The sequence below is a fragment of the Gopherus flavomarginatus genome, chromosome 3 (genome assembly GCF_025201925.1).
Source record: "Gopherus flavomarginatus isolate rGopFla2 chromosome 3, rGopFla2.mat.asm, whole genome shotgun sequence".
In the NCBI taxonomy this organism is placed as follows: Eukaryota; Metazoa; Chordata; order Testudines; family Testudinidae; genus Gopherus; species Gopherus flavomarginatus.
This window is the reverse complement of record NC_066619.1, coordinates 76060204-76086007: the sequence shown is the minus strand read 5'-3', so window position 1 is coordinate 76086007 and position 25804 is coordinate 76060204. Positions and strand designations below refer to the sequence as shown.

Genomic DNA, 25804 nt, shown 5'->3' with positions numbered 1-25804 from the left:
CAGTACACAGTTAAGAAATAACCTGCCCACAGGGAACATTTCTATCTTACCCATCTAGTTATAGTTTGTCTTATGTCCTGAAGCATGAGGGTTTCCTCTCTCCCCCAAAAAACTTTTTAATCCTTGCTAGTGTAACGCTAGATGTTATCGATATAAATGTCTAATCTATCTTTCAATTCTGTTAAACTTAGTCTCAGTGATATCTTGTGACAATGAGTTCTACAGACTACTTGTGCATTGTGTTAAAAGTATTTCCTTTAATTATTTTACATCTGCTGCCTTTCAGTTTCCTTGAGTGTTGTTACTGTTCTTTAGTAACCAGAATCAGCAAACAGAGGTGCTTGAACCTTATCAGGACTGCAGTAGAAGAAGAAAGATGACAGTAATCAGTAGAGCTGGCCAAAACTCTGATTGTCTGTTTCATGGATCAAAAACAAGTTTTCTGAAATTTCCAGCAGACCAGAGATTCTGAACAATTTCATTTCAGAAACACCAAAAGATGCTGTTTCTGAAATAACATATGCTCCCCAGGTTCCCTGGCAGCTGCTGAAAGAAACTGAGATGATTCTTGTCAGTTATGCTGCAGCCCATCACTGAATAGCGTTCATAAAACTGACCAGTGAAAATGTTACCGAAAAGAAGTTCCTTATCTGATACAGCAACTAATTGGAATTCTTCGAGATTGTGTAGTTCCTTTATGTAGTCACCCCCTATAGGGGTGATAGAGGGAGACCTCCGTCCATCCCTAAAACTATCCTAGGTAAAAAAAAAAATAAAAAAATAAAAAAAAAAGGACTATTTACCATTATTTACAGGCAACATGTTAAGGACCATAGCAAATGCTATGGACATTGAAGGGTTCCCTCTCAATAGAAGGAGGGCTCAATTTCCTCAGGGAGAGGCTGGCTAGCATAGCAAAGAAACGGGTAAACTAACAGAAAAATGGGAGGATAAAAAGAAGGAAGATACAAGCACTCAGCACAAAACTGATGTTGAGAACAAAGCTAATCAAGGAAGCAAAGGATATGAAGAGGAACTCCTAAATTGCCTATACACCAGTGCTAGGAACCTGGGTAAGAGAAACAAAAGGAATTGAAATTGCTCATTTATGAGACAAATTTCATCTAATTGTTATTACTGAAACCTGGTGGGCCGATTTGCACTACTGGAGTCTTAAATAGGTTATAACTGTTCTCTTTAAGAGGAATTGAGTGGGCATGGCACTCTCTCAAAAATGTCATTACCTGTTTAAGTCACTGATAACTCAGAAGAAAATTATTTTGAATGCTAATAGATCAATGTCCTAACAGAAAACATACAATGTGGGGTATTAGTGTCTGCTACAGACCACCAAATCACACTAGGGAACAGGATGACCGTCTCCTTACACACCTATCTATATAGAAGATAAATAAATTAGATATGGGGAAAAAATGCATGATCACAGAAGGCTTCAATTTGAGTGACATATGTTGGAGGTCTCACGCTGCTAGTACTAAAACATCCTTGGAACGTCTAAATATCATAGTTGACACCTTCCTACTTCAAAAAATATTACAACCAACACAGGGGGAATTCTTTATTAGATCTTGTCCTAATAGATTAAGAGGAATGATCACAGAATTAAAATTAGTGGTAGCTAAGGTGCAAGTGATCATGGCATGTGTGATCATATTTATAATGTGCAAACAGAATAAAGTTCAGACCAATAAAATATATATATCTATATCTATAGATATATAGACCAATAAATATCTATATCTATCTATCTTACACACACACACACGCTGCTTTAATAATCCAGGCCAGTAAAATATAAAAACACACATACATACACACACACGATGCCAAATTTCACAAAGCTAAAACAATTATGAGCTAAATCAGCCAGGAGGAAGAATTTAAATCAGAAAAATGTGAACGATAATTGAGATTAATTTAACAACATCTTACTAGATGTCCCAAAAGCAACAATCCCATAATTAAGGAAAAAGGTTGTGCTGGTTAAAAAGCCAGCCTGGTATAGAGGGGAAGTGGAGGTAGTTATAAAAATACATGTGTAAACAAATGGCAAAAAGTTGATAGCAATGAATATAAATCAGAAGCTCAGAATTATAGAAAATTGACAAGGGAAGTGAAGGGACACAAAGAGGAATCTATGCCCCCACAGAGTTAAGAGCAATAAGGAGAAGTTTTAAAAATATTTTAGAAACAAAAAGCAATTGGGACAGTGGTATTGGTCCATTACTAGATGGAAATGGTAGAATTATCCATAATAATGAGAAAAGGCAGAAATAGACTCAGACTCATAGACTCTAGGACTGGACGGGACCTCGAGAGGTCATCGAGTCCAGTCCCCTGCCCTCATGGCAGGACCAAATACTGTCTAGACCATCCCTAATAGACATTTATCTAACCTACTCTTAAATATCTCCAGAGATGGAGATTCCACAACTTCCCTAGGCAATCTGTTCCAGTGTTTAACTACCCTGACAGTTAGGAACTTTTTCCTAATGTCCAACCTAAATCTCCCTTGCTGCAGTTTAAGCCCATTGCTTCTTGTTCTATCACTGGAGGATAAGGTGAACAAGTTTTCTCCCTCCTCCTGATGACACCCTTTTAGATACCTGAAAACTGCTATCATGTCCCCTCTCAGTCTTCTCTTTTCCAAACTAAACAAACCCAATTCCTTCAGCCTTCCTTCATAGGTCATGTTCTCAAGACCTTTAATCATTCTTGTTGCTCTTCTCTGGACCCTCTCCAATTTCTCCCCATCTTTCTTGAAATGCGGTGCCCAGAACTGGACACAATACTCCAGCTGAGGCCTAACCAGCACAGAGTAGAGTGGAAGAATGACTTCTCGTGTCTTGTTTACAATATTCAATAAATATTTTTGTTCTGTGTTTGGGGGGAAAAACAGGTGATATAGTCTCATCATATGTTAACAGCACTCTTTCCATTCCACTAGTATCTCTGGAAGATGTTAAACAGAAGCTAATTAGAGCAAGACATTTTTAAATCAGCAGGTCCAAATAACTTGCATCCAAGAGTTTTAAAATAGCTTGGTGAGGAGCTTGCTGGACTGTTAATATTGTTTATCAACAAGTCTTGGAACATTGGGAAGTTTCAGAAAACTGGAAGAAAGCTAATGTGCCTGTTTAAAAAAGGGCAAATGGGATGAGCCAGCTAAATTTAGGTCTGTCACATTCAAAATCGATCCTGGATAAGATAATGCAGCAGTTGATACCAGACTTGATTAATAAAGAATTAAAGGAGGGTCATGTTCTTAATGCAAATCAAGATAAGTTTATGGAAAACAGATCCTGTTAAACTAATTCAGTATTTTGTTTTAAAATGAGATTACAATTTTTGTTGATAAAGGTAAAAGTGTTGATGTAATATACTTTGACTTGGTGCCACATGGCATTTAGATTAAAAAATGAGAACAGCATACATGAAATGGATTAAAAATTGACTAACTGGTAGGTCTCAAAATGAAATTGTGAGCAGGGAATCAAAACAAACCCATTTGATGCTGAGTGGGGTTTCAAACGGATTGGTTCTCGGCTCTATGCTGTTTATCAGCAAAATACATAAAATCATCACTATGCAAGTTTGTAGATGAGACAAAAATTGGGGTAAAGTGATAAATAACAAAGAGGACAGGTCACTGATTCAGAGTAATCTGGATTGCTTGGGAAACTGGGTGCAAGCAAACCATATGCATTTTAATACAGCTAAAGGTAAATGTATACACATCTAGGAACAAAGAACGCAGACATACTTATAGGATGGGGGACTCCAGCCTCGGAAGCAGCGACTGAAAAGAGTTGGGGGTAATGGTGGATAATCAGCTAAACATGAGCTTCCAATATGCTGGTGTGGCCAAAAGAGGTAATGCAATCCAGGAATGCATAAAGAGAGAGAATTTTCAAGCAGTAGACAGGTTATTTTACCTCTATATTTGGCACTAGTGTGACCACTGCTGGAATACTGTGTCCAGTTCTAGTGCCTACAATTGAAGAAGGATGTTGATAAATTGGAAAACTCAGAGAAGAGCTATGGAAATGATAAAAGGAATAAAAAACATGCCTTGGTTCAACAGATTGATCTCCTTGAGTCTAACAGAAGGTCAAGAAATGATGATTACAGTCTATAAGTACCTGCATGCGGAACAAATATTTAATAATAGGTTCTATCTAGCAAAGAAAGATATAACATGATTCAATGGCTGGAAGATGAAGCTAAACAAACTCAGACTGGAAATAAGGCATACATTTTTGACAGTGAGTAATTAACAACTGGAACAATTTACCCAGAGGCTGTGATGGATTCACCATCGCTGACAATTTATAAATCAAGATTGCACAATTTTCTAAAAGATCTGCTCTAGGAATTATTTTGGGGAAGTTCTATGGCCTGTGCTTTGCAGGAGGCTAGACTAGATGGATCACAATAGTCCCATCTGGCTTTGGAATCTATGCTGACAAAAAAGTTAATGGTTGCTAGATATTAAATAAAACTAGACTTACTTATTTAGGACACTAACATTAGACGCTAAGATTATGAAAAATAGGTCTCATTCTAAGGTTGAGTTTGTAGAACTGCCAGTTAGACAAATCATAGAAACGTAGTGCTGGAAGGGACCTTGAGAGGTCATCAAGTCCAGCCTCCTGTGCTGAGAAAGGGCTAAGTAAACCTAGACCATCCCTGACATGTGTTTGTCCAAATTGTTCTTAAAACTCCCCAGTGACTGGGATTCTACAACCTCCCCCAAGCCTATTCCAGAGATTAACTATCCTGATAGTTAGAAAGTTTTTCCTAATATCTAACCTAAATCTCCCTGGCTGCAGATTATGCCCATTACTTCTTGTCCTACTTTCAGAGGACATGGAGAACAATTAATCACAGTCCTCTTTATAACAGTCCTTAACATATCTGGAGACTTATCTCCCCTAAGTATTCTTTCTTTAAGACTAAAAATGCCCACTTTTATTAACCTTTCCTCATCTGTAACATTTTCTAAACCCTTTATCAATTTTATTGCTCTCTTCTGGACTCTTTCCAATTTGTCCATCTTTTCTAAAGTGTGGTGCTGAGCACTGGACTCAGTACTCCAGCTGAGGCCTCACTAATGTCAACTGAATTGGGAGAATTACCTCCTGTGTCTTACATTCGACACTCCTGTTAATATACCCCAGCATATTAACCTTTTTTGCAAGTGCAACACATTGCTGACTCCGATTCAAGTTGTGATCCACTATGACAATTTATCATTTTCAGAAGTACTACAGTCTAGCCAGTTGTTCCCCATTTTGTAGTTGTCCATTTGATTTTGCTTTCCTAAGTGAAGTACCTGTACTTATATTTATTTAATTTCATCATGTTGATTTTAGATCAAATTCTCCAATTTGTCAAGGTTGTTTTGAATTGTAATTTTGCCTTCCAACATGCCTGCAACCCCTCCCAGTTTTGTGTCATCCACAAGTTTCACAAGCACATTCACCACTCCATTATCCAAGTCATTAATGAAAATATTGACTAGTACCAGAGCCAGGACTGACCCATGTGAGACCCCACTAAATACACCCTCCCAGTTTTGCAGCAAATCATTGGTAACTAATGTCTTTCAATCAGCTGTGCACCCACTTTATAGTAATTTCATCTAGACCACATTACCCTAGTCTGCTTGCAAGAGTGCCACATGGGCCTGTGTCAAAAGCCTTTCTAAAATCAGCACCACATCTTTTCTCCCCCTATCCACTAGGCCCTGTCAAAGAAGGAAATCAGGTTAGTTTGGCATGATTTATTCCTGACATATCCATGCTGATCAGTATCATTTTGTAGTTGTATACAGTTGAATAGTTTGTTCAAGTATATTTCCAAGAATCAAAGTTGGGCTGACTGGTCTATAAGCCCCTGGGTCATCTTGGTTCCCCCTTTTAACAACAGGTACTAAGCTTTGTCCTTTTCCAGTCCTCTGGAACCTCACTTGTCCTCTGTGAGTTCTTGAAGATAAATGCTAACAGTTTCAAAGTTGCTTCAGCTAGTTTCTAGGATGAATGCAAGTCAGGAGGGTCTGATGACATTCATTTAAGTTATCTACGTATTCTTGAACCTGTACTTTCCCTATTTTGACTTGCGTTCCTTCCCCTTCCTTGTTAATATTAATTGTGCTCACCATTAATCTTCTTAGTGAAGACTGAAGCAAACAGGCATTAAATACTTCAGTCTTCTTAATGTCATCAGTTATTAGTTCTCTTTCCTAGTTAAGCAGAGAACCTACACTTTTATTTGTCTTTCTCTTACTCCCAATGCAGTTAAAGAACCTCCTCTTATTGCCTTTTATCTTCCTTGATAGGCTAAGGCAGAAACTGAATTGCACCTTAGCTTTTCTGATTTTGTTTCTATATGCTTGTGTTATTCTTTGGTTCTCCTATACAATTTGTACTAGTAAGTTCAGCAAATTGGATATATAAAAAACCTGACAAATATCCACAATGCAACTTTCATAGTATCACTATTCAGAGTAGCAATGCACTTCAAAAATTTACCAAAATACATAGTTGGAGACCACTGTGCTGGGTCTCTGGGCTTCTCTATATTGGGAAGTTAAATAATATTAATTAACAGATTCCAACATAATAAAACACTCTGCACACATTGTCATGTCATGTCAGTTGGTGACAATTCATCTATGCTGAGTGCTAAGTTAAGTTGGACAGAGTGTTAGTTAGAATGTGTTAAGATGTAGTTTTCCTGTATAGAGGAGGCTTAAAGAATTGATCAGATCTCAAGGTCCATGTACTCAGGGGTCTGTACTGACATCCACAGTAGCTGGTTTTTCAACTCTTAAAATCTCTTAAGGAAACTCATAGTGATTTACACTGAAATATTCAAACTTGTCTTAAGCTACTACTTCAGGGACCGACAAGAAACTGGTTATGCAAAGAAAGTAATTTTCTAACAGATGGAGATAATTGTAGTCCATAAGATGATCTCAAAAGCGATGTGGTTCCTACTAAGTGTGGCAATAACGGACAGTGTTCACTGTGCACTGACTAGTAGTAGCAATCATCTTGATATTCCATGCACAATAAGTAAGGCTGCAAATCTGTCATGGAGATCATGGATTCTGTGACTTTCTGGGATCTTTGTAATGTCTGCAGCAGCTGATGCAGCTGACCCAGGGGCTGCCTGAGCAGTTCGGGCAGCCCCTGGGCCAGCCGCACCCACCGCTGCAGGGGCAGTCTCAGGCTACCGTGACCCCCCTCTCCTCCCATAGCAGCACGAGTTTGGGTGTGGGAGGGGGCTCAGGCCTGGGGCAGGGGCTGAGGCATCTGGGCAGCACTTACCTTGCGGGGAAGAAGCGCGGGCAAGGGCTCCCCGGAAGCAACAACATGTCCCTCATCTCCTAGGCGGAGGCGTGGCCAGGCAGCTCTGTGCGCTGCCTCTGCCTGCAGGTGCCGCCCCCACAGCTCTCATTGGCTGCGGTTCCTAGCCAATGGGAGCTGCGGAGCCAGTGCTGGGGTAGGGGCAGTGCATGGAGCTCCATGGCTGTGCCTCCGCTTCAGAGACGAGGGACTTGTAGCTGCTTCTGGGGAGCCTGTCTGCCCTCCTCCCAAGGAGCAGCTTGGGTCCCGGGCTATGTGCTACCCCCTGCCCCACAGCACCCAAGTTTAAATTAGGGGTATATAGTACAAGTCATGGACAGGTCACGGGCCATATTTTTTTGTTTATGACCTGTGACCAGTCTATAACTTTTACTGAAAATACCCATGACTAAAACGTAGCCTTAACAATAAGTAGGGAGTTGCCGAATCCATCTTGGAATAAAAACAAAGCAAGGGAATTGTGTATTGATACCTTCTAATGTCAAGTCACTAAGATACCTTGCCACACAGAGAGGCAAATCCTTAGGTGGTGTAAACTGAAATAGGTCCTATGACTTCAATGATAATTGAAGCTATGGTAATTTATAACAGCTGAGGACCTGCCCCAGTACATAAATATTTTTTAAATCACCATTCATAATTTATTTAGACACTATGGAGAAAGACACTATGATGAAAGACTGTTTATAAACATATTTTGCAACTAATGAAGATATAGGTAATAGTTATGGCTATGGACCATCAAAATTAAGTAAAAACAGTAATTTAAAAATCTTAAAAGAAAACTCCAGAATTATTTATAGATGTAAAACTATTAACTTGAAGTACAACATTTGTTGTTGTGTTTTTACTTACCATGCACTAAACTATTTGCAGGTGCAACTAAGGTATCCCACAAACATATATTTCTGTAAAAAGAAAAAGATATGTTGACCTTTTTAATTTAACTGACTTAACTACTAATGCAGTTTGAAGAGAAAAAGGTAGGTACTTTATGTATTTGAAATAGTGCAGCCAATATCTGAACATTTCACACAACACACTTTTATGCTCAAATACATTAGTAGAATTAAAATGAAAGTTCAGATTGACAAACTCAAAATTACTCGCTCATTCAACATTACTTGCATTTGTTTACTGTGTTCTATTATAAAGAACTCCGTTACCATCCTTCCAAAGGTTTATTCTTAAAAAAAATGTGACTAATTAACTACCAGTTAAGATTTTTATTAAATTATAGCAGTGGTTATGCGGCCCACAATGTGTTACCTGGGCTGCAGGGGGCCGGGAGGCAGGGCAGCAGCAGCAGCCCTGACCCCAGATCTGTGTGAGGGTGGCTGCCTGCCCCTGCCCCTGCCAGGCTGGCTGACAGCCTTGACCTCAGACCTCAGCCATGCAGGGCTGGCTGGCAGCCCCAACTCCACCACACTAGGCAGACCAGACCCCACCACAGCTGTGTGCTGTGGGCTGCAGCTGTGTACTAATTTGGCCACATGCAGCCCATGGGCCACTGGTTGAGAACTGCTGAATTATAGATATACATATAACATGAGCACATGAATATTGTACAGTCAACCCACTCATCTTTGTTCTTGCTCAGGATTCACATTAATTTAAATTTCTCTTGTGGTTGGAGTCTCCTACATACTGGGTTTGTTTTCTCTATCAGGGTCATGTTAAAAAAAAAAGTTAAGCTCAAGTTTCGAGCTAGTCCAAGCCTGGACAAATCTCGCAAATCTGTACAAATGGTAACACTTACTAAAACATTTGTCAAGAGGGATGAAAGGGATTCTGTTCTATTTGATGCGACCATATCACAAGTTGGTAGGTGACAATCTTACCTGCCCAAATCCCAAACTACATAATAGCAAGAAACATTAAAAAACAGTATTATTCATGAATCTTTAGCCTCCAACTATGATCTTGAATCAAGTTCTTACCTGTTATCAGTAGCCTGTCCAGCTGTGGCTATCAAAGAGGAGGAACTGATGAAAACAAAATCATTGGCTGTTTTGTTATGACACTGCCACGTCTGGAAAATGACAGTACACAGTTAGGAAGCAGTCATGTAACAAAGCTAGCTTTCGTGCTAGCATAAAAGCTTATTTAAAAGATAAAAAGTACATTAAAGGTTGTTCTTCAATCAACTAAAAGTGGGGAAATTCATAGTTCAGACTAACCCTACACTTAGTCTACCAATAGTCTTAAGTTTTTAACACAAGTGTTGGACACCTCCAGTGGTATTTGCTTTCCAACCAAAGATAACCAAATAATTTTAGATCTTATTTTGCATTCTCTCTTCAAATTAAGAAATATGGTTATGAATTGAGAACCTGTCTGCTTAATGTCAACCAAATAGAAACAAGACAAGGTGAGCTGAAAAAATCCTAGTGGATTCTTAACTTTTCTGGTGCTGCCAGGAGACCACCTAGTACAAAGCAAATGTATGCACTGCAAGTTTACATTTTAGCTTACCAGATATGGTTTGGGTGTGCTTCCAGTAAGTGGGCAACACTTCCAGTTTGTTTGATATAAACATATGTATCCATCAGCATCAACAATCCCGAACTGAAGAGAGAAAATGTGAATGTATATTTTTAATACACAATGTAACACATGTACATGCATACTTTGCTAGGCATATTTAAGATACAGAAATTATACTGCCACCACTTCAGTCCAGTAGATAATAAACAGAAACTTGATCTTCCCAGAAACACTTGTATTGTGTGCCTGGTCTAACTCTGGAAAGCAACTGCACCAGAACCAAACCCAAATCCAACACTCCCTTGACGCAACATACCGACTAACTTGGATTACAGCATTTCAAGGCACATGCTATTTCTGTTGTCTGTTGTTGTTGTTGTTATGGAAAAGGAGCAGCAGCAGCTAAAGCAGAAAGGATATTTTTAAAATTGATGACTTCTGTTAATAGACATAAAGGCTTGTCTACACTGCCCTGCAGTTTGGAGTTTGGGGCTGTCAATAGCAATGCACACCAACACGCTGCGCTCTTAACTCCCCCATCTGGACTCTGCAGGTAGAAAGTAAAAGATTCCTAGTTTGCATTAACGTAATCTTCTTGAAGATACCCAGTTTGCATTAACGTAGTATCTTAGTTTGCACCTGCAGAATCCAAATGGGAGAGTTACAGTGCAGCATTTTGGAGTACACTGCTATTCACACCTCTGTAGTCTGAAAATGCAGGGCAGTGTAGATGTAATTGTCTCTTAGAAGTTTTCTTTGACTTAAAATGTCTTACTGAAGAGCAGTCCTCAGAACAGTGCTGGAACAATGGTGTTTGTACCACAGCTTTTTAAAACAAATGATCGGATATACTCAAGTCCTGTGTACCTGTATCCTGATATACCTTGGTATGTATAATTTATGTTTAGCTTTGCAAATTTAATTTTTTAAAAGGAGACGCTGTTCTCAAAGTGTTCTAATTCTGCAATTATGAAGGGGGTTCCAAGGTATTTATTCTGGTTCATACTTCAAGCAGATATGCTGTCTGGCCCTCCCTTCCCCCTTTAAAAAGATGTTTGAAAAGTAAATAGCAGAAAAGCAAGGCTTTTGAGAGTCATGCTCTCCAAGGAGTTCAGTATTTTAATACATTATGTTTGAATACAGTGTTATTTACTGACATAGTGAACCAACAAAGAAGAGCTGTTTATACTGTTTTGCAAAAACACCAGGAAGTGAGTAGAGAGGACTTCTGTATAATACCTTATTTCCTTGGTGATTGAATCTCATTCGTGTTATCCTTGAGTTGCCACCAGAGCGGAAACATGTGATTTGTTGTGAATGGCCCCATTCAAACATTCTCACACTACCATCTTGAGCACCCGTCAAGTCTGTAATAGAATAATATATCTGAATAACTCTTTCCACATATGTTCTATAATTTGAATAGAAAATCCAAGCTTCATCTAAGGGAAAAAAGAATCTGACAAATAAGGTAAAGTTAAAGTTTCCTATGGTCTTTTAGGAGTATTATAGCAACGACTAGAGGTCCTAAACAGACTAGGGCCCCAGTCTGTCTGCTCTTTTTTTGTTTTACTGCATATTGTACGTGAAACAGGAATAAATTCCCAATTTGGCCCAAGTAAAATAGCTTTTGAAGGCCCGCCCTTCCCCATCTTTTTAAAAAGAGCGATGGTTTCATTATATAGAAGGTTCACACAAGATGTGTGTTTTCTAAAATCTTTAATATACTTTTGCTGTTATAAATTAGTAATACATATTGGGAAACAAGGAGAGTTAGGAAAGTACTGTAAAAACAATAATATCTGTTAAAACAATGAACTTACAATAAGGTAGAGTTGGATGGGAAGCCATTCTTCTGACATTATTAATAGCCTTCTTGATCAGCTGTTCAATATAAAAGACAGTTAAACTACACAACTACTTAAAAACCTATTGGATTAAATTAGTTATGGGAAATGACTGGTTTCCTTTTTTAAATTCCCACTGAAAACAAAGGCAATACCACTTTTAAAAATGTGTGTGAAAGTGAATGGAAGCTGAAGTTTCTCCCAACACTAATGCTTTAGTTTCTACTTAGTCATTTTATAATTATGGGGTGAAAAAGAATTGGATAGTGTAATTTGTGGCCCTCCGCTGAAGAACAAGTAATATAGTTAGCGCAGATTAAAAAAAAGGGAGATTTTCAAAAAGACACCTGATGGATTTAGAAGCATAAGCATAAGCCCATTGACTTGTTCTCCTAAATACACTACCATGCCATTTCAGTCCTTTGCCTCTCTGTCAAGTGATGTGTTGATGGGAGATCTTGCGGACTCCCAGGAGTCCCTTGCTATACATTCTGCCATGAAAATGAAGGAAACATTCACATTATTTCCCTGCCTCTGATGGAGTACACACCTCTCCGCTGTCTTCTCTGGGGTTCATAAAATACTTCTGCAAGAGCACTTTTTGGGATTTGGAATGGACCAAATATCAAATTGCCAGAGTTTTGTATTTTAAAAAGGTGTCCTGAAAAAAGATACTCAAGATTACCTCTCTGAACACACAAACTCCTGGTGCACAGGATTGTGTCATATAGTGGAAATGAATGTTTGTTGGAGTTCAACATTAAACTATTAGTAATACATAATTGCTACCCTGTGTGATGGTGGATATCTGAATGTTTTAACTAGATGCATTGGCATCAATGTATTTCAGAAAAGCCAAATGGAAGTCACATTTGATTGTTACTACCTGTGGGACAGATCTCAACCAGTGAGCTTGGAGGTGAAAGACTCCATGTCTTATCATTCTTGTAAGCCTGAAAGAGGTTATTAAACTAAACTTTCTGTAGAGACTGCATAATGTTGCAGAATTTACTAAAAAGTAGATAACTATGATTATTGATACAGAATTAGGCTGCCTGGCAATTTACAAGATAAAACATTGCCAGTTTATACCAAATTTGATACAAAGTTGTAAATACATGTGTTATCTGGTAATGTTTCAGCTGGCCTATGCATTTTCCCCATAAATCCTAGAATCTCTATTCCTCCCCACCCCCCAAGTTTAATCCATGCACCCAACCCTCACAGCATGCCATCCTGCAAAGTGAGATGGGCTAGACAGAACTATTTTTAAAGCTTAGTGATACCACTCCTATACAGACTGAAGGGATTGCTGTAGAATATCACACACACACACACACACACACACACACACCCGTTAAAGTACTGCACACACACACACACACCCGTTAAAGTACTGCATGAGGTAGTAAAGTATCTTGCTTGTTTTAAACTAAGGTCAGCCTGGAATAAAGAGGGCCTAAATCAAAACCCCAAGATCTACTCTGAACTCCAGATCCAGACATTAACAGGCTACCTTAAAACCTTGGATCAAAACACTCCTGAATGTAGGTGTTAAAAATCTTGATCCATATCCAAATTTATCCACATTTTAGAATGTTCAGGGTCAGTGTTGAGATTCAGCTCATTAGAGAGAAATTTAAGCTGCAGACTTTTATTTGAACCTGGACGTAGAGTTTTTGTTCAGGTCTCCTATTTCACTCTGAATATATGCTTCCTTCATCATTTGCATAGCTAAGCCATTTAACTATATGTGACCTAAGACAATTTTTTGCCTAGTTAGTACATCTGAAATCAGTACAGTATCATTAACCCATGAGCATTCGGAGGAAGTGGATGAGGGAGATGTAGCAGTATGCATTTTGTGCTGCCCTGAACTGTAGAGCATTTTCTGCTCCTCCTTCACTCTGTGCAAGCGTAATCTAGTGAAAGGCATACAAACCTTAAAGCACTAGAGATATTAAAATGTTATTCTCTGACAAGTGACTTACCACAGATGCACCTCTCCCAGTCTGTGTACTACCAAGCCAAGGCATGTTGATAGGGGTGCCAGGATTGCTGTGTGTATAAGGTGTAGTACCCTGAACATTTGCCAGGTCATCACGAGCATGTATAACCAAGAAGTCATCAGACCTATAAATGCAACATTAGTTACCAGAGTGCTGATTAGACAGGATTTTTTAAATAAAGCATTGAATTACTATGGATTAGTCAGTATAACCATAACCGAATTGCAAGGGCTAATCGAATAAAAATGGAATAAATATACCCTTTAGCCTCCACTTCTGTGTCATCATCAACCCAGGTGTAGATTTGTGTAGCTAGAATCCCAGAAACATCTAGTTCTTGAATGTCATGGCTGGAAGCTATTGCAATGCAGTTCCTGTTTGCCTGAAAAAACAGTTACAAAAGAATGAATTTAAAAACAGTTTTCCAGAATGGATCTTTAAATTGACTGTTGCCCTTTTGCTGGTATGATCATTTGTAGACAAACATCTAGCTAGCCAATTTGCAGGTGCACACATTTGTGTGTGCATATCATACAGGTGTCTACATTCTATTGGGTCTACAACTATGTACAAAAAGTTGCAGTGATGGAGCCGAAATCTCTTCAAAAGTTTGTCCCCTTATGCTTGCCAGGCAAAATTACACATTCATGTTACTGTATTTATAACCCCCTTCCTCCCAGGAAGCTTGAGTTGCTTCTTACCTGTCTCCTTGTGGGAAGGCTAAACAGGTTACTCTTTAAGTTCTTATACAACAACATTTATAGCTGCATGCCTTGCAGATGTATTTGAGTGAACACAAAAGTGCTCTCACATTCTCTCTTCCTCCCACCCCCTTCTCTCTATACAGTAGAGCTCTATTCTTCAGTTGGCAGCCTGTGGCCCAGATCCAGCCCATGAGGACATTCCATTTTACCCGTCACCGAGCATTAGCTGTCCCTTCATGCCTCCTGGGAAGCAACAGCCAGAGCTGCTCAGGAAGCAGCAGAGGTCTCCTCGTTTCCCCTCAGACACGGAGCAGGTCGCAGCCTATTCTTACTGGGAAAGTGGGAGGAGCAGAAAGAGCTCTACAGCTCAGGGTAGCTCCATTTTCCTTCCCCTCACCTCTGCTGTGAGCAGAGATAGCACATCTGCTCCTCCCACTTCCCTCCCTGTAAAACCCAGAAATGAGGAGTTTAGGGTGTGGGAGGGGGCTCAGAGCTGGGGTGGGACAGGCTCTCGGGTGCAGGAGGGTGGGACCAAGGAGTTCAGAGGGCAGAAGGGTGGGCAGGGCTGGGGCAGAGGGGTACTGGGGGGATATGGGGTGCAGGCTCCGGGCAATGCTTACCTCAAGCAGTTCCCGGAAGCAGCAGCATGTCCTCGTTTCGCAGAGGCACGGCCAGGCAGCTCTGCATCTGCCCTGTTCTCAGTTACCACCCCTGCAGCTCTCATTGGTCTTGTTTGCCGACCAATGGGAGCTGTGGAGGCGGCGCTTGGGGTGTGGGCAGCGTGCAGAGCCCCCTTTTCTGCCCGTACACATAGAAACTGGAGGGGGGACAGGCTGCTGCTTCCGGGAGCTGTGCAGAGCCATGGCAGTGGAGCGGGGAAAACCCCCGACCCCGCTCCCCGGCAGGAGCTCTAGGACCACATTAAAACGTCTAAAGCGCTGGATGCGGCCCCCGGGCCGTAGTTTGTCCACCCCTGGTCTACCACATCCTGGATAGTGTGGAGAAAGTGAACAACAAAGTGTTATTTACACCTTCACACAACACATGAACCAAGGGTCACTCAATAAAATTAATAGGCAGCAAGTTTAAAACAACCAAGAGTAAGTACTTCTTCACACAGTCACCTGTGGAACTCATTGCTAGAGGGTGCTGTGGAAGCCAAAAGTGTAAGTGGCCAATCCCAGGTGCTTCAGATGGAATAAAAAGAACAGGTAATCATGAAGTGATCCATTCCCTGTCGCCCATTCCCAGCTTCTGGCAAAGAGGCTAGCGACACCAAATTGCCCTGTTCTGCGAATTCCCTCAGAAGCATCTGGCACCAGCTATGGTCGGAAGACAGAATACTGGGCTAGATGGACCACTGGTCTGACCAACTATGGCGGTTCTTATGTTCTGTTCAGTAAGACACGAAGAACCAGGAGTGGGAGCACTGAGTGCAGCAAGGAAGGGAGCTGCTGCAAGTTTAATCTCTAGTGACAGGGGAGAAGGGCAGAGGAAGGAACATGGTGACAGTGCAAGCCATATTCGGACTGCTGGCAAGTGTGATATTCTTACACAGCAAGAGTACTATCTATAAGAATAGTCTGAAGTATTATGTAATGAAATATGTCCACTCTATTTTAAAATACAAAGTTATCTTTTCATTATACTCACTTTATTGACTGCAAAAGCAGTAATGATGTCCGATTCTTTATGAATAATCCTTGCTTTACCTCCTGGATATCCCAGATCTGCTTCTATCTGTAAGTACAAGCCTGTGTTCAACTTTTAATTCATATTGCAAGCATAAAGGCCAAATACTAGATCATATATGATTATTACATAAATGTCTCACTAGCAAACATAATATGGTATATGCTAAGTATTGAGTCTACTGGGAAAACTAAAATGTTCAAAATATTAATAAGTTTGGCTTCTTTTTATTGTATCAAGATCGCCATTTTGGGGGATTCTACAAGTTCTCATCTCAGTCACACTTTTGTACCCATTATCTTCCTTGAAATAATGGAGAAGGATATGGACTGCACATGTACACGGGGATGCGAATAAAAAGCCATCAGGCACTTCATTATGTTTACACTTAATTTTTCACTAAGGAAGGATCACAAGAGAGCCATAAGGGCCTTGTGAATATTTGATGCAACTTAATTCTTCGTATTTCAGCACTGAAGTAGATGAGATTGACCAAGGGACTGCACGTGCAAGATCTAGTGCAGAGGAATAATTTGAAATTTCTGTCTTATTTTGCCCACCTGCCGTCCATTCAACTATACAAGTCTACTGGGCTGTCTTGCACTTTTTCACGTTGCAAAAATACATAAATTGAAGCAGCTGATAGAAAAAACTTCATTCCAAAGCTAAATCTTTGCTATCTAAGGTAGCATTTGACTCTTTTGACTGTTCTGCATTCAATTCTAAAGCAGAAATCACTTTAGAAAGTATTTTAGCTATTTGTCAGGGTACTGCAAGATTCCAAAGAGGATCCTGTGACGGCACTGATAAAATTGAGAAATTCCCATGGGAACAAAACCATTACCACTATAATGAGATCATGAAGTGCTACAAAGCATCAGTGAGGGCACAGAAATTAGGACCTGTATTTCAAATTTGAATTGGGTAAGTGCTCCAAAATATAACAAGTGCAAGGTTCCAGAACTGCGTTCTCTATCTCAGTTTATCGAATCTGAAGTCTTTACCAGTCTCAAAGGCCTACAGGCCTCATTCAGCATTGGGACTCCATTATACTAGTCCCTGTTAAACAAATGCAGTAATGTGGTCGCTAGTACCGTGTGGTATCCAACTCCTTGGAACAGTGTATGTAGAAGCTTCCCGTCTCCTTTGACTTTCATTAATCCTAAGCTTTCAAGAAAGTACTGGGTATTTTATTGTTTTAATTAGCTGTTTTTTTCCAGAGTCTGTGCTTATCTTTGCTTCTCCTCTACCTCCACTGTTACTGTAAGTGTGACACAGTTAACCAGATACTAAGTTTAGGATTTTCATATGCGCTGCAGTAAAAACATTCTGCATTTTCCTTTCCTACTGTTTACTAAGAAGACACTTGCATTGCTTATGCTACACCTGTAGTTATATTTTAAATATCTGGTACAGTATATGTTTGGAAGACAAAAGATGCCACCTTGAGTTTTGTCATTTTGCAGAGGTCACCTTTTAAATAAAGCTAAAACAGCCTTGAAGGTATGGCGGGGGAAAAAAGTCTATTCTTCAATTTACTATTACTAAAATATACAAAACAGAGTTATCTTAATTAGAAAAAATCCACATGAAAGGTTTATTCTTGAAGTGCTCCCAATCATGAATGTAAAGGCATGATGAAAGGGTTGGTTCAGTGGCCTAGTGGTAAAACACGGCACTACTGTAGTGCACTAGAGATGAGAATCTAAACCTCATTTGCTGGTCCATGCAGAAGTTAGGTAATATTTTGGCAGACAGTGTACTTCATGGTGTTACCAGGGTGCATTCCACCAATTCATTTGGGTGATAAATAGCACACTTTCCGTAGATCCATATATTTTTAAGGCCACAGATCTGTCTGAATTAAGCCCAAAATTTCTGGTTGAGTGACAATATATCCTTTATATACAGTCACCCAATTTTAATTTAAGAAAGATGCTGCCACAGCAGGAGCTCAATGCTACAAAAGAGGCAGAGATTCCACCGTAAGGCCTTTAATCCTGGTAAGGAAGGAGTAATCCTAGGGAACATGAAATACTGCTTTTAAGGGTGAAACAGTGCACTTCAATGTCTTGAAGTGACCAAGTCTTCTATCTCGATTTCTGAATCTTAGGCACGCTATGTTATCATAAGCAAATTATTGAAGAATTGTGTGAGGTTGGGTAGCTTTTAGTGAAATGCTGCTCACCTGTGAAAATATATAAAAAATGACTAAAACAGGCCTTTTTAATGGCGGGAGACAAAGTTTTATTGCTAATAATCTGGAAATAAGCATCAGTTAAATGGAATTCTTATCTGTATCAACAATCAAATTCATAAATGTCAATCCACAAATCCACATTGTGAAGTATTAAAGTGCTTAGGTGCAAAATTTGTGCTAAGTTACTGTTTCATGAGGGACTGAGGCACAAAATAGCATATTCTTCTCTTTTGGGACAATATACTAATTCAATACTTACCTCTCTCACATGCCTCTTCAGTCAACTGTTTTTGAAGTGCTTACAAACCATTTTAAGTGTCACGTAAGTGCAAAATATTAGCACAGAATTAGTATTGAGCAAATTATTAATCCATATACTAATTCTGTTATGTATTCTAACTCAAGTTTCAATGCAGCTATAACGACATGGAGAATTTATTTTAGAATCAGTCTTCATTTGCAGAACTACATCCTATACAATATTACTGAGGTAACCACTGGACTTCTTGCAAAGTTAAGCTCGCCACACTGTGCACAGTTGTAAACAGGTTAACAAAGGTGAATATCAGTTTAATGGTTGTAGCCAGTAGGTATTTCCTAGTTAAAGAATACATCTAATTTCATGTGAAAATTATCATTGTGTACCTTATTGAAGAAGGGCTCCTCCATCATAGTATTTTTGATGGTTTCACTGTGGTCCTCTAATGACTTCACCACGAAAGAACAATCACATGACAAAGAGTAAAGATGAGATGTAACATGCAGGATACTGACGAAATCCTTACTCCCATGTCCATCTTTCCAACGCACAACAAAATTAAGACACTCCACACTGAATTGCGCAGATACTTACATAAAAATATTTTGTTCAGCATTTACAGTCTAATTCTCAAATTTTCTTCCTAAACTACACATTTGATGCAAAAATGACTTGTTATATTCTGTAGTGTATTACAGTGTTTCATCTACCTTAGCAGTCAATTTTCCGTGTAAAACTTAGAATTTACCAATATGATACACTGATGTTGAATGTACTAGCAATGACAGCAGGAAATCCCAGAGTAGTCGAAGTAAAATCATTTTAAAGTAAGGACACAACTAGCAATTCTAAACTAGTGATATTGCTTCACCAGCACTTAAGGCACACAGCAGGTGCAGCATACCAGCAGAGCTGCATTAATTAAATTAAGAATTTTTGTCAGGAATTAGATGTCTGTCCCTCCTCCATCTCCCTCTGTTCCTACACTGCCATTATTCTCCTCAGAGCTGAGGCGAACAGATTAGGGCTTCCTCAGGAATGTGAACCCACTGCACCATGTGTTAGTCATAGTGGATAACTCAAAATATTACAACAGACTTTCGGCTCATCAGGAAGAAACAAGTTTGCAGTCAAAGTCTGGATCTACCATGCTGCCTGAAAACTATTTTATACCAGTAAGAATGCTCAAATAGTGCCAACATCCTGTACATAAATGACTACTCTCTTTCACATAAACACACATACGTGTTACTTAAACGTTATCTTTTATGGAATATTGAGGAACGCATTCACTCCACATTTAGTGCAAATTCATGTAAACTAGAATTCCTGTTCACCTGACAACTATCTTGATTGTCCTACGGTGTTCCATTGCTCTAATCAAATTCTCCTGTCTGATTCTCTGAGACAGCAGTATCTCTCTGACACTAGTCATTTCTGGCACCATTGTGTCATTCAATAACTGACATGAGGTATACACGCCAAAGACTCAGCCCAAATGGAGTCATAATCAAGCAGAAACAGAATATAAAACCTGAGGATTAAGTGGAGGCAACCTAGAAAAACAAAACCATCTTTCAGCAACATTGGATTAGTTTTTAAAACTCTGCTGTTTTTAATTCCCAGAAAGAGAATGAAAAGGAAAATGGGGAAAGGTAATAGAAAGAGTAACAGGAAAAGAAAAAAAACACGTGGAAGAGAAACAAAAGCAGCACATTAAAAAAACTGCATTGAATTACTGAGAAGTGTAACAATGGTAACTTTAAAAAAAAAAGATTAAATACCCTGTCCTCTGCTTAAAGTACTGATGGTTTTCAAATAACATTAATTCAGGGGGCAGCTCTTTATAAACCAATACAAACATTTCCTATAGTACTGTGCTATTCTGAGTTCTAGTGACTGGTGCTTGGCACACATAGTAGTTTAAGCTATTGATTACATGTGAGTTCTCTCTGTTAGAGTGTTGCCATGTTCAGTTAAAATCTCAAATGACCCTACGGTCATTTACCATTTACTTTTGGCAGGGTTCGCTTATGGAGTTATTAGCAGGGGATAAATTATAAGTTTATGGGGTAGGGGCTAGACAGCAGATAGTGAGTGCTATCACCAATAAAACAGTACAGTAAATAAACTATAAGCAAGGAGCAATGATGGAGCACCCAAGGAAAAAAGGAGAAAGAGCTACAACTTTTTAAAAGTGTGTTTTAAGAGCACGTGGCCTAGAAAGCCAGGGTGTGGATAGAGAACCTTATGCAAGTACTATCACTGGCACTGTAAATGGGTGCTGAATTTATTTTGATGTTTTTCGAGAACTATAAGGCAAGGAGGTAGGATTCAGTGGGCAACTGTGGGATGCACAAGATAAACTGGTAGGGACAGGCTCAATTTTGAAATTTATGACTGACTAGGTTGCAAATTGGAATCTTGTCGGTGTATAATTTTTTATTTTTATTTATTTATTTTACAAACTGTCAGCCTTTTGAGGTAACTCTTATTACCATCTTAGGCCAAAATTTCCAGCAATGCAAGGCTTTTCATACTATTCAAGGTAGCCATTTACTTTTTGTTTTGAGTAGAGCTGTGGGACTTAAACCAAGGTAACACCCAAAATGCAGCAAAATTTTTCAACCCACGAAATTTGGTATCTAGGGATAGCCCCCAAACACCAAATCTGTTGTCCACAAATTTGTGCTCTAGCAAACAAGTAAGCCAGCTTACATATGTTTTACCTTAAATCCAGGCTCTTAATTAACATAGTTTTATACACTGTGTGTACTATACAGACCTCATTTAGGCATCTTTTCTTTGTAAATATATTTCTGATGAAGGTTTCCTGGACTTCCTCTTGTTTAACTAAGTACTGCCAAAGCCTCTTCACAGACAGTGCAACATGACTGTTAGATCTATAGATAAAAGTTAAAATAAGTGTGTGTTTATGTGGTACTCACAAGAGATTCAAAATATTATTAGCATACAACTCATACCAAATAAAATGCTGTAAAGGAAATGTTCAGGTTGTTACAAATTGAAAATGTGGAAATCCAGAGTTGAGTCAGCCACAGATATCACTTCCTGTGTCAATTAGCGAAGTACAATAATTATATATTTAATTTACAGAATGCCCAAGATTACAGTATAAATGGCACAGTATATTAGGATATACAATGTACTTTTCTGAGACCTCTGAAAACATCTAGCCACAGTTAGACTCCAACTTCAAATTAACAGCTTACATTTTGAAGTTTCCTTAATGCTTTGCTGAGTTCCTTGCCCTGATGGGGGAGGAAATTTAAGTTATTGACCAATATGCTATGAGCAGATAAACATAGATAATACCAACAAATACTGAAAGTGAAAACGTAGCTGTATGGGGATAATGAAGCATAGGAATTACTCCTTATCTCAGTGGAGGCTTAGAATAATGATTTTCCCCCAAGAAACTAAACTATGTTTAAGGAAAAAGATGAAGAAAAAAAAAAATAAAATAGCCTCCAAATTTTATCCTCTCCAATTTTTTTTAAAAAAATTACTATTTAACCTTAAGAACATCAGGGGTATCATAAATTGGTTTTCCTGTTTGTACCTTAGGATCATCTAGAAGACTGACAAACTAAAGTGCAGACGTAACATCAAAACAGACAAACCTGAGCTCACCCCTCACTTTCGAAAGGGAGGACTTGTTGTATCTTTCGTGAAGCCCTTTTCTCCCAATAGTGCGTCAAGATTTTGAGTTAAACAGATTTTAAAGAAACAGAATAGTAGTGAACCTCAGATGAATATGCTGTAAGTACCCCAACAACTGTGGAAATCTTTGGAAAGGTGGCTAGGTTCAAAACTATAATGGAGTCAAGAGCATAGCCATCTACTGGATACTCAATGGTGGGAGCGGGGGAGGTGTGTGTACAGTATATCATTCAAAATATTTTTTTTTTAAATGAAGTCAAGAAGACAACTAAGGTTACAGTTGTTAGGAATTACCAGTTTACAATGGAGAAGAAGTGCACTTAACTGCTGGCTGTGGAGCTTACGCAGATGCCATTGGGAGAAAAGGAACATATGGTTACATAAATGTGCGGTGTTGATATCCAATTTCAAAAAGGGAGTTACAAATCACTTGCTGATACCACAATGTTTTCAGTTGCAAGATGCAATATTATGAGCCCATAGTCATTGCAGAGAAGAAAGTTACTGTTTCTTTTGTTATAGCTAGGAGAGAAGGGAACTTTTTACAACAATGTTCTTCAAGACCTGGCCCCGGTCTCCTCCACAATGCTAACTCAGAAGGTAGATCAAAGACCTGTCACACTTTTTTTGTTTTGTTTTTTTTAAATAAAAAGGTCAGCTACTGAGATGAATAAGGTTCCTTACTCTGATTTTGGCTAAATATAGATCTGTCCGCCCCCCAAACAGTAAATTGACTTTTGGCATTGGGCTTTGAGAACTTTAAAAGTATGATTGCTTTCTCCACATCTGAATATCTTCATTGCTTAGGGCCAAAAGTTTCAGAAGTATACACATGCATGCTAACTTGCACGCATTTGAGCATACAGTTATAACTGAGAGCAAATCAGATATGGCACATGCACACATGCCAGGCATGTCTCTACCTGGACATCTGCACTAAATCTGTGGTACTTGCATATGCAAGCATGCATTTCTGAAACTATGGCCCTTCACTTGCCTTACCAAGGACAACTAATTAAATGTTCAGAAGATATACATTAAACACGTTTTTTTTTTTTAAAAGTCACATGCTCACTTGAAAGGAGTGTTTGTAGGTTCAAGCAAAGCTTTATGACGAAGGAGTGCAGGACCTGCTGATAATGCATCCTCAGAAGTATGAGCAGAAATTAAATTCTGAGGTGGGCCACCATGTATCTCAAGTCGCCGGAGAAGAACTTGCTCCCAGCGCTGAAATGTCTTCAGAATGGCATGGCACAGCGGGGAACTAACTGGAAGCTCTACAAGGACAAACCAAACAAAATGAACTATTTTATTTCTGCTAGAATCTTGATGAGAATCACTTCACTGTCAAGCGTTTCAAATACTTTAATCTAACATACGTATGTTTATTATGCACATGAACACTTTAAAAAAAATCATTTATGAACAAGTGGTCTGGGTGAAGAGAGCTGTATTGCTTTTTGCTGGCAGAAGAGCTAGATATGGGAGGAGGGCCATAGCATCTAGGCCACTGTATGTATTTTAACCAAAGATGTACTTTGAGCTACAAAAGGAAAGCACATGGTTCATTTACTAACTTAAGTCAAAGTTTCAGAAACTATCAGAAGCCTGCATCCCAAGAAAGAGGGAAAAATTCATAGGCAGGAGTTGTAGACCAAGCTGGATGGGCAAGCATCTCAGAGAGGTAATTAAGAAAAAGCAGAAAGCCTACAAAGAGCAGAAGATAGGAAAGATTAGCAAGGAAAGCTACCTTATTGAGGTCAGAACATGTAGGGATAAAGTGAGAAAGGCCAAAAGCCATGTAGAGTTGGACCTTGCAAAGGGAATTAAAACTAATACTAAAAGGTTCTATAGCCATATAAATAAGAAGAAAACAAAGAAAGAAGAAGTGGGACTACTAAACACGGAGGATGGAGTGGAGGTTAAGGATAATCCTAGGCATGGTCCAATATCTAAACAAATACTTTGCCTCAGTCTTTAATGAGGAGCTTAGGGATAATGGTAGGATGACAACTGGGAATGAGGATATGGAGGTAGATATTACCACATCCAAGGTAGAAGCCAAACTTGAACAGCTTAATGGGACTAAATCAGGGGGCCCAGATGATCTTCATCCAAGAATATTAAAGGAACTGGCACATGAAATTGCAAGCCTATTAGCAAGAATTTTTAATGCATCAGTAAACTCAGGGGCTTTACCGTACAACTGGAGAATTGCAGTCATAGTTCCTATTTTTAAGAAAGGAAAAAAAAAAGTGATCAGAGTAACTATAGGCCTGTTAGTTTGACATCTGTAGTATGCAAAGTCTTGGAAAATTTTTTGAAGGAAAAAGTAGTTAAGGACATTGAGGTCAATGGTAATTAGGACAAAATATAACGTGATTTTACAAAAGGTAGGTCGTGCCAAACCAACTTGATCTCCTTGAGAAGGTAACAGATTTTTTAGACAAAGGAAACGCAGTGGATCTAATTTATCTCAATTTCAGTTAGGCATTTGATATGGTTCTACATGGGGAATTAGCAGCTAAATTGGAAAAAATCATGATCAGTATGAAAATTGAAAGGTGGATAAGGAACTAGTTAAAGGGGAGACTACAACGGGTCATACTGAAAGGTGAACTGTCAGACTGGAAGGAGGTTACTAGTGGAGTTCCTCAGGGATCGGTTTGGGGACCAATCTTATTTAATCTTTTTATTACTGACCTTGGCACAAAGAGCGGGAATGTGCTAATCAAGTTTACGGATGATACAAAGCTGGGAGGTATTGCTAACATAGAGAAGGACTGGGATATCATACAGGAAGGTCGAGATGACCTTGTAAATTGGAGTTAGTAGCATAGCTAGCAGGGTTCAGTGGAAGCAACTGCTTCCCCTCAGGGCGGCAGGCGCGGAAGCGGTGCCTGCTGGCCGGCACTGCCAGCAGCACAACTGGAGGAGCTGCTGGCAGGAGAGCCCCGCCAGTGCAGCCGCAAAGCAGAGGCAGCGGCAGAGCCCGTGCATGCTGGAGGAGCGGATGCCGTGGCTCTGCGCTGCGCATGGCAGCCACACCAGGCAGACCCACGGCTGGTTACTCCCAGCAGGAGCCTCGGCGCCGCCCGCAGCTCACCGGAATAAAACTCCCCCGAGGAGGGGAGAGCGCTTCCTCCCTCCTGCCGTGGCCTGTCAGTGCGACCCACCCACAGGCAGGCTCCGCCAGCAGCCCTGGGCAGGGCAGCGCCCCCCGGGCTGAGCGGGCGAGCCGGGCTGCAGCTCGCTTGGACCGCGCCTGGCGGGGCTTGCTGCCTTCTTCCCCCACCCCCCAAAGGGTATGGCCAGCGCTGCACCTGGGCTGGTGCTGCACGCGGCGAGCCCCTCTCCCAGGCTTTCCCAGTCCCGGGGGCAGCTCCAGCCCCCTCTGCACAGAGAGCCCCAGGGACCCCAGCCCACTCCCATCCCCGGTAACCCCTTCCCAAACTCCATACCCCATGTACCCCTCCCATGTACCCCATACCCCTGCCTTTCCCTCCCCTCGTACCTCCGTCCTCTGCC

At 39.9% G+C, this 25804-nt stretch overlaps 1 protein-coding gene across 3 annotated transcripts in view; it reads right to left on the bottom strand.

Moving 5' to 3' along the window:
* DMXL1 (Dmx like 1) overlaps positions 1–25804 on the bottom strand; it is a 155269-nt gene that overhangs the window by 3448 nt on the left and 126017 nt on the right. For all 3 annotated transcript variants that reach the window (XM_050945532.1, XM_050945533.1, XM_050945534.1), the window contains 11 exons: positions 23352–23553; positions 21378–21495; positions 18979–19041; positions 16095–16181; positions 13998–14119; positions 13720–13861; positions 11705–11765; positions 11121–11248; positions 9870–9962; positions 9335–9426; positions 8250–8302 (listed from right to left, as the gene is read on the bottom strand). In XM_050945532.1, the coding sequence (XP_050801489.1) occupies positions 8250–8302; positions 9335–9426; positions 9870–9962; positions 11121–11248; positions 11705–11765; positions 13720–13861; positions 13998–14119; positions 16095–16181; positions 18979–19041; positions 21378–21495; positions 23352–23553 (1161 nt within the window). The remainder of the gene's footprint in view (positions 1–8249; positions 8303–9334; positions 9427–9869; positions 9963–11120; positions 11249–11704; positions 11766–13719; positions 13862–13997; positions 14120–16094; positions 16182–18978; positions 19042–21377; positions 21496–23351; positions 23554–25804) is intronic.